This window comes from Topomyia yanbarensis, chromosome 3 (assembly GCF_030247195.1).
Source record: "Topomyia yanbarensis strain Yona2022 chromosome 3, ASM3024719v1, whole genome shotgun sequence".
Classification (NCBI taxonomy): Eukaryota; Metazoa; Arthropoda; class Insecta; order Diptera; family Culicidae; genus Topomyia; species Topomyia yanbarensis.
This window is the reverse complement of record NC_080672.1, coordinates 423,293,160-423,302,536: the sequence shown is the minus strand read 5'-3', so window position 1 is coordinate 423,302,536 and position 9,377 is coordinate 423,293,160. Positions and strand designations below refer to the sequence as shown.

General features: G+C 47.1%; 1 protein-coding gene across 1 annotated transcript; it reads right to left on the bottom strand.

Annotated features, from left to right (window-relative positions):
* Window positions 1-572: 572 nt before the first annotated feature.
* Window positions 573-7,962, bottom strand: LOC131688401 (uncharacterized). The gene is made up of 3 exons (XM_058972606.1): window positions 7,754-7,962; window positions 692-7,690; window positions 573-640 (listed from the first exon to the last, which is right to left on the bottom strand). Exon 2 carries the CDS (start codon window positions 7,490-7,492, stop codon window positions 1,121-1,123), a length of 6,372 nt encoding a protein of 2,123 aa, XP_058828589.1. The 5' UTR covers window positions 7,493-7,690; window positions 7,754-7,962; the 3' UTR covers window positions 573-640; window positions 692-1,120.
* Window positions 7,963-9,377: the final 1,415 nt, after the last annotated feature.

Genomic DNA, 9,377 nt, shown 5'->3' with positions numbered 1-9,377 from the left:
TTGAACACTCCATTGTAACCATGACCAATGTATGTAGAATGTTCAGTGTAACAATATGCATAGTAATGTTTACCTGGAAATGTTTGTAATAACAAAACCTGAAGAGTTGTACAATGATAGTAAAATTGAACACTCGGCGTGATGTGAATCACCACTGTGAGTGGGGTGCTTGACATAACAATAAGAAAAGTCATCTTAATCTGGACTGTTTGTAATAACTAAAATATTGTAATTTTGACATAAGTTGACTGGTTATTTCAAAATGGAATATCTGGTTGAATTGAAAATAGCACAGGACAATATAACCAGATAAAGGAATGGAAATTATAGGGAATTTCGGAAAGTTTAGAAATTGAAATTCTCATGAACATTATCTTGATTTAATTTTATTTTAACTTCGTGATACGATATTTAGATTGTTAACAATGTTGTAGGAAATTTATAATACTTTTTCAGCCTGACCAATGCAATTTTACGAACATGTACAATATGGCCAACCGGTTTAAATGTGCTATTACTCACTTCGAATGCAGCAAACTTGTGCGTTTGTAGTAGCAGGAAGACTACTGTTGGGTGGATTAAATAAGAGGCTTTTCAGCAACACCCTAAGGAATGTATTCCAAACGGTATCAGCTAAAAGCTGATGTAATTTATTAATATTATGCTTAGAGTAATATTCAAGCTTACTTACATCGGTCAATTATTGTATCTCGTTAATTCCCAACAATTACGGCTAGATTACAGGGCAATACGCAAGTCACGTATCACCTAACCTCAATCGTGCACAATTCGAACGGTTGAGTGCGTTTCTTGGCCTTCCGGCACCTGTTTAGGTTTTAATTCAGAAATTGTACTCATGTAAATTCGTGCTGCCATAGGATCTACTTACGGAAATAAATGTTTGCTTATATCTTCACGAATTCAACGTTCTATTTACTTAAACTTCCAACAATTTCTATCTATTCTTTTTTCTTATACCTTTCTCTCATCTCTACGTGACGTCTATGTTTTTCTATCCTACCATTTCAAACGATCCTTTTTTTTCCTTTTTCTATCCTTCCATTTCAAACGGTCCTTCTTCCCTTTTCCTATCCTTCCATTTCAAATGGTCCTCACTACATCAAAATTGTCCACCGACAGGTGGTCCACCGTGGAGTTGGAAGGGGTCAGCGGGACATACCGTAACACTCCCCGACCCGTAAGGCTGGTTAGATATCTCCGGTTCAGCTTTACCTTCTGCTGTTCCCGGCTGAAGCCCCACCTTTTCTATGTCGATCCGCGCCAGCTTTGCTACAGGTCGATGCACCATTCCGTCGGGAGTCTGCACCACGGCATCGCGAACTCGCCCATCTCGGCCCACCACGACCTTGGCTACACGTCCTCGAATCCATCCGTTGCGTATCTTCTCCTCCACGATGATCACCAAATCTCCTACATCGATCGGTTTCGTCTCCTCAAACCACTTGGTACGACGTGCGATGGTAGGAAGATATTCCCGCACCCACCGGCGCCAAAACTGATCTACCATTGTACGGCATAGATTCCAGTCGTTCCTGCAGGCTTGTCTTGGATCCGTAAGCGTCTTCGGAGTCTGCGTTACGCCGCTCGAGCTCATTAGAAGAAAGTGGTTCGGTGTTAGAGCCTCCTGTTGCGCCGTCTCCAGAGGAATATATGTTAGCGGTCTCGAATTGACCACACTCTCAGTTTCCACTAGCAACGTTGCCAGCGTTTCTTCGTTCGGCGTTCGAGAAGACTCCATTGCAGCAAGAGCGGTTTTCACCGACCGCACTAGACGCTCCCAGACGCCACCCATGTGAGGTGATCCAGGTGGGTTAAACACCCATTTCGTGTTCGCGTTGGTGAACGTTTCGGCAAGCTGGCGCTCGATTTTGCCCATCTCCTGCTTAAGTTCGTTGCTCGATCCCACGAAATGTGTGCCCCTGTCGCTGCGGATCTCCACAGGTGCTCCTCTGCGTCCGATGAAACGCCTGATCGCCATCTTGCAAGATTCCGTTGAAAGTGTGTGAGCGACTTCGAGATGGATTGCTCGTGTGGTCATACACGTGAACAGAGCTACCCATCGTTTTGCAATACTTCGGTTCACCCGCACGCCGATCGGCCCGAAATAGTCGACGCCTACGTAGGAAAATGGACGTACGTACGCCTGCAACCTGGCCGCCGGGAGTGGAGCCATTCGGGGTGTCGCCAGACTTGGCTTCTTGACTTTACACAAGGCGCACTCTTTAGCCACCTTACGCACGAACGGGCGCAGCTGCGATATGTGGAAACGCTGTCTCACTTCGTTCACGACAGTCTCGCCATTGGCGTGAAGAAATCGTTGGTGGTACCATTCAACCAGCAGTCTAGTCACTGGATGGGCTTTCGGCAATATTACTGGAAACTTAGTGTCAAACGCGGCGACGGTCGCAGCAGATATCCTTCCATCAGAACGAATAACACCTGCTTCGTCCAAGTACGGAGACAGTTTGTATATTTTGCTGGTTTTCTCCAGCCGCGCCTGTTGTTTTGGCTGCTTGTCCCGCATTACTGACAAAGTCGCCACCTCGTCCGGATACTGCTCACACTGCACCCAACGAAAGATTGTGGTTTCGGCTGTTGCTAATTCCTCTTGAGTGAGTGGTCCGTCCAGTCGAGTCTCTCGTTTTACCGTTCGCCGTAGATTTTGTACGTAGCGATGAACATGTGCTACCGATCGATACAAATGCGTCAGTTTCGAGAATCGCTCCCACCTCACAAGTTGTGGCGGTACGATAACCTCCTTGTGCACCAAACACGACCTCAGCTCTTCATCGGTCGTCGCGCCGACTGAATCTGCATCTATGGTCCATTGATCTTCTGGCAAATATAAATCGTTGTCACCACGGAACCAACGGCCGCCTGAGGACAAACACGGCCCTTTTCCCCACTTTGTCGCATCGTCGGCGACGTTCTTTCTCGATGATATCCAACGCCATTGCTTCGCCTCCGACTTGGACAAAATCTCACCTACTCGGCAAGCTACGAACTGGCGATATCTTCGATGATCTGAATTTATCCAAGCCAGCACCGTCTTAGAGTCACACCATAACACTGTCTTCTCGACTACGAGCGAGTGCCCAGTGAGGATGGTCTTCATCAAGCGTACTCCGATTACCGCTGCCATCAACTCCAACCGTGGGATGGAGTGTGCCTTCAGTGGAGCCACCTTGGATTTCCCACCGACTAACGCAACAGAAATCCCATCCGGAAATACCGCCCGAAAGTAAGCGACACACGCATAAGCTTCTTCGCTAGCATCCACGTAGATATGCAGTTGCAGCGACAAGATATCTTTCACCGAACGTTGCGGAAAGTAGCAACGCGGAATGCTAATCTGGTCCAGATGTTTGAACAAACTCGTCCACCGCATCCACTTCCCAAGTAACTCCTCCGGAATTAGTTGATCCCATGTCGTCTTCGCCCTCCACAGCTCCTGGATTAGTACCTTGCCGTGTATGAGGAAAAAACACAACAATCCTGCCGGATCGAATGGGCTCATCACTACTCGCAGTGCCTGGCGCTTAGTTGGATGCTCCGCACCCACCGCTAGCGTCGTTGTAAACGTGAAGACATCGTCGACCGGCTTCCAGTACATCCCGAGCACGCGTTCGGTTGAACTGTTCTTGTCCAGCTGGAGACACTTTTCTGTGACTGGGTCTCTCTCCCCGACCCGTGCGAGAACCTCGGTGGAATTTGAAAGCCAGTTCCGCAGATGGAATCCGCCGAGAGAGTGGACCAGTTTGACTTCATGTGCCAGCTTCACCGCTTCGTCAACGTCGTCAGCGCTGTCCAAATAGTCATCCACGTAGTGCTTCCGGATAATTGCGTCGGCTGCAACTGGATACTGTCTTGAATGCTCCTTAGCGTTCAAATTCTTCACGAATTGTGCCGAACACGGTGAACACGTTGCACCAAACGTTGCGACGTCCATCAAATACACATCGGGGGCTTGTATAGGATCATCTCGCCAAAGCAGTCGTTGCGCATGTCGATCTTCTCGTCGAATCCGAATCTGGTGAAACATCTCCTTCAGATCCGCGCACAGAGCGACCCGTTTCTCCCGGAATCCGTATAGAACATTGAGCAACGTATTTAGCAGATCCGGCCCTTTCAACAGCATCGTGTTGAGTGCGACTCCATCCACTTTGGCCGCTGCATCGCAGAAGATACGAACCTTGGACGGCTTCTTGGGATTGATGACCACTCCTAAAGGTAAGTACCACGTACGCCGTGGATCTGAATCATCGAGCTCCTTCCGGGTCGCTTTGTGTATGTACCCTTTCGCTTGATACTCAGAAAGCTGTCTCCTCACACTTTCGCCGATGAGTAAATCCCTCTGCATACGCCTTTCCAAACACTGCAGTCGTCGAACCGCCATCTGGTAGCTGTCCGGGAACTCGAAGCTATCGTACTTCCAGAGAAGCCCAGTTTCGAATCGCTGTCCGACCCGCTTAGTAGTTTCCATCAGGATCCGATTTGCTCGTTGAGTTTCCGCGGACTCAGGATGGGCGACTTCCATTATTCCCAGACTCTCGACTGAGAAAAACTTCTCCACGAGCTCATGTAGGGTCTGCTCGGCCTCCTGGCACTCGCATATGTGGAAACTATGAACGATATCCCCTGACTTGTCCTGGTTGGATCCGTAAACCGTCCATCCCAAACGTGATTTTGCTGCTATCGGCTCTCCCGGTCGGCCATCTCGTAGCTTGAGTGTCGATGTAACGTGAGCGTTGTCGTTTCCGATGAGGATGCGCGGTACCGCTTGATCGTAATCATCGATCGGTAGGCCCTTTAGGTACGGAAAGGTTTCTGCGAGTTCCGCGTACCGCAAGGATTGTCGTGGTAAGTCCAGCTTGCTTACGGTGCGCACGTCCGACAAAGAATGTTTGGATGCCCCTGACCGTCCTGCTATTTCCAATGCGACCCGTTGAGAATTAGCTTCTGACCTCTTCACGTTCGCCGTCCACTGCAAGCACAATGGTTGCGGATCTCCTACAACCCCAAGGTCCTTTACCAACTCTTCGTCAATCAGCGTTCTCTCCGAGCCGTCGTCCAAGAAAGCATACACGGACACAGATCGATTGTTCCCATACAAAGTCACTGGAATAATACGAAAAAGCGTAGTCTTCCCAGCGGAATGATGGTTGGTGACAGCTTTGGAACTACTTGGCTTAGCTTCATTCGATTCTTGCCTGGACCCATTCTTCGCCGAATTTCCGTCGTTCCCAAAGTTCTTACAGCCATTTCCTGGCGTCTTTCCGTTTTCCCTGGCCTGCTGGGCTTCATTTGTGTCCCGTTTGGAGTGCAGCAAAGGGTGGTGACGCCGTTGACACCCGTCGATATCGCATTGCTTGCGATTCTTGCAGGGGCGCCTTCCGTGTGCTCCAAGACAGAGCCGACACAAGCCGAGTTTCTGTATTGTCTCCCAGCGTTCATCGACCGTTTTCTTGTCGAACTCTGAGCAGTCTTTTACCCGATGCCCCGGGTTTTTGCAAATGAAACACGCTGGGCTTGATGGGCGCATCGTAACGCCAGATGCTTCTTTGTTCGTCGCCATCAAAGAAGAATCCTCCATTGAGTGAGTTCCGCAGAAGTTTTTGTCCTTTCCGTTCTTCTCCTTCACTATTCGCTGCTGCTGTACAGGTTGCGGCCTAGGATCGTAGTTCACGGTCACGTCGGATGCCGCTCGCACGAGCGTCTGCATATACTGCGAGAAAGAACGTAGGTTCACTTCCCCGCAGCGCTGCTTGTATAGCGACCAGTCCAGTTTCATATGTGCTGGAAGCTTCTCTACCAACTCGAACAGTAGCATCGGATTGTTGAGATGCGCTTCATGCCTCCCGGCTTCCAGATGATCACAAAAATTCTGCACCGCCATACCGAAACCGATTAGCGTATCTAGTCTTTCCTGTTTTGGCGCAGGTACCCCTCGGATCCTCTGCAACAACGCATGGATCAACAATTCCGGTCTACCATAAAGTGTCTCCAGCGTAGCTAAAACATTTGGGACGCTCGCCGGTAGCAACAGTCGACTCCGCACCGATTCAAGTGCGTGCCCCTTCAAACACCGTTGCAACCTCGCCAAATTTTCCTCGTTCGAAAACCCGCACGTCTGAGTAGAGTTAACGTACGAGCTAATGAATAGCGGCCAGTCCTCCGGATTACCAGAAAAGATTGGCAACTCCTTGTTCATCACGTGTCTTGCCGCCAATTGTCGTGGTGTCGGTCCCCAATACGCCTGCTCGTCATGCAACGGAGGTTGCTGCGCACCAGCCTGGAACTCCGCAAACCGTGGTTGCTCCTGCGGTCCCAATTGGATTCCTGGTGGCACCGTCTGCCTTCTCGAAAACCTTTGCTCAGTGGGGATCACAGACGGTAACGGTTGGCCGGCGTACGACTGGGAATACTCTCCTCCCAGTAATTCTTCCACTGTCACTGGACCTCTAATTGGGCCTGCACTATCTCTATTCACTGCGGTCGATTGCGCGGCGATTGCAAAATTCGGGTTACCAACTCGCGGAATGACAAACGAATTGCCTGCTGGAGGAGGCTGGGTGAGAGGAAAGGGATAGTTTTGGAAAGCATGCTGCTTGGGGATTACATTTGCGATGCCTTTGCTAGGCCCGGCGAGCGCGGAGGTAACCGAGAAAATGTTAGCCTGACCTCTACCAACTATTGGCGCTGTTGTGCTTTCGGCTCGACCGATAATACCCCCTAACGTTGGCTCAAACCCTGACTGCCCTAACGAAATACCTGCCAACGCTGCTTCTAGAATACCCTCGTTAATGCTAGTTGGTTGCTGCATGCCGTCCTGCCTAGCTTGTATTCCAGTTGCGGTCGTCGCGTTACTCGTACCAATAGCTGGAGCCTTTTCCGTCGGGACAACCAACGTCGAATGGGCGACCTTCCACTGCTGTACCTTGCTGAAGGAACTCTGCACTGAGGCGACACTCCGGTTGTTTTCATCGCCTTCCCCACCTAGGTCAATCACCTCTCTCAAACGGAATGACTCGTTCATTACCGCCTGCTCTAGCTGCAATTGCCTCCGCTCAAACTCTGCTTCCTTTTTCTGCTTCTCTTGCTCCATCTTCCGCTCGTGCTCCCGGCGCTCCAACTCTATACGCTTCATCGCCAAAGCCTTCTGGGCCTCAAGTCTCTCGAGCTGTAGGCGAGCCCTTATTGCTCCAGCACTACAGGTTGAAGTGCTCGTTCCTGCTTTGCTGTTAGCCTTGCTTCCGGGTGCATCAATCACCGGAATCTGTGCCGACGGTCTCTGACAGTTTGGGCATGTAAACGGTCGGTCTGTCGCATCAATGCTGTCGTTCACACCCACACAGGTAAAATGCCACCACGAATCGCAGTGACAACAGCTTACCATCCGATCCGTGTCAGGTTCATTACACTGGTTACAGTGTGTTTCCACGGTGGGGGCACTTCCTGTACAATTCGGCATTGCTTCGTGGTTATCTTGGACGATCTTTTAGATTGTTGGGTGGATTGAATAAACGGCTTTTCAGCATGAATCAGCTAAAAGCTGTGGAGCTTTATTAATGAAATGCCCTATGAAACTTATACGCTACTTACATCGGTTCAATACGTAATCCTTCTTCTTCCCAACAATTGTGCAGGTAGAATACTATCCCGTTTAAAGCTATAATTTGGATCAAAATGTTAATTTTCAGGGCGAACAAATTCACGCCACGTTTGTCCTAACCTTAACTTGAACAATCCGACACCGTCCGTTCTGACCGACAGTATTCTTGTGCTACTATCACGGGATTTAAATTTTTGCTTGTGATGTTCACGAATTCAATGGTCTATATTTTCAACTTCTAACAAATTTCATCTATATTTTTTCTTATATCTTCCTCTCATCTGTGCTTGACGTCTATCTTTTTCTATCCTACCATTTCAAACGATCCTTTTTTCCTTTTTTTCTATCCTTCCATTTCAAACGGTCCTTCTTCCCTTTTCCTATCCTTCCAACTCCACGTTCGACCACCTGTCGGTGAAGGACAATTTTGATGTAGTGAGGACCATTTGAAATGGAAGGATAGGAAAAGGGAAGAAGGACCGTTTGAAATGGAAGGATAGAAAAAAAGGAAAAAAGGATCGTTTGAAATGGTAGGATAGAAAAAGATAGACGTCAAGCACAGATGAGAGGAAGATATAAGAAAAAATATAGATGAAATTTGTTAGAAGTTGAAAATATAGACCATTGAATTCGTGAACATCACAAGCAAAAATTTAAATCCCGTGATAGTAGCACAAGAATACTGTCGGTCAGAACGGACGGTGTCGGATTGTTCAAGTTAAGGTTAGGACAAACGTGGCGTGAATTTGTTCGCCCTGAAAATTAACATTTTGATCCAAATTATAGCTTTAAACGGGATAGTATTCTACCTGCACAATTGTTGGGAAGAAGAAGGATTACGTATTGAACCGATGTAAGTAGCGTATAAGTTTCATAGGGCATTTCATTAATAAAGCTCCACAGCTTTTAGCTGATTCATGCTGAAAAGCCGTTTATTCAATCCACCCAACAACTACCATAGTGCATAGAGGATCCGCAAAGTAATCGGTATGATCCTCAGCTTTCTCTTTCTCTGCCATCCGCTAAATCCAGAGAACATCGAAACAATAATGGTTTTAGGACATCCAGATTTTTCTATTTAAAAATTCTGAAGTATTTACTCACCTGATGCAACATTGATCCACTTAATTCGAGAACAATCTAAAGCACATGTCCCTCGTTTGAAACTTTTCACTGTAATGGCAGCGACATATATAAATACAAAATGAGAACGCAAAAATTGACAAGATGCCTAGTCAGTAGTAATAGAAAGTATAGTCGGCTGAAATACACTATACGCCAATGGTGCTTCCGATGAGAAACACGTTCACATAAACAATGTATTTAGTTATTTTAGCATTTGCATTCTTATAAGTACTAAATAGTTTGTCTTCGTGACATATTATTATATTGTAAAGTGGACAATAAAAAGAAGTAGTCATGACATTGATACTGATTATATCTAGGAAGTTCTAATTTTCATTTTAGCTTTTATATGGTCATCCTAACAACAATTGCCATTTTAAAAACTGACATTAGAATAGTTTGAATCTCCATATAGCATATTTTATATTATTCTTTGGTCATTTTTGAGATGGTAAATATTGTTGCAGTGACCATATTCGAAATGTCCTGAGTACCAAGAGCATAGTTAAGCGGTAGACAATTTATCTAGTATTTTATACTATACAGAAGTGTAACATTGCCGATCTTAGGGTCATTACTACTATTTTGTCGAATAGTTGCAGCAACCAGAAAAGTCTGG

Bases quoted from the DNA above. Each gene is read 5' to 3' on its own strand.
- LOC131688401 (XM_058972606.1), bottom strand. From the start codon at position 7,492: ATGCCGAATTGTACAGGAAGTGCCCCCACCGTGGAAACACACTGTAAC.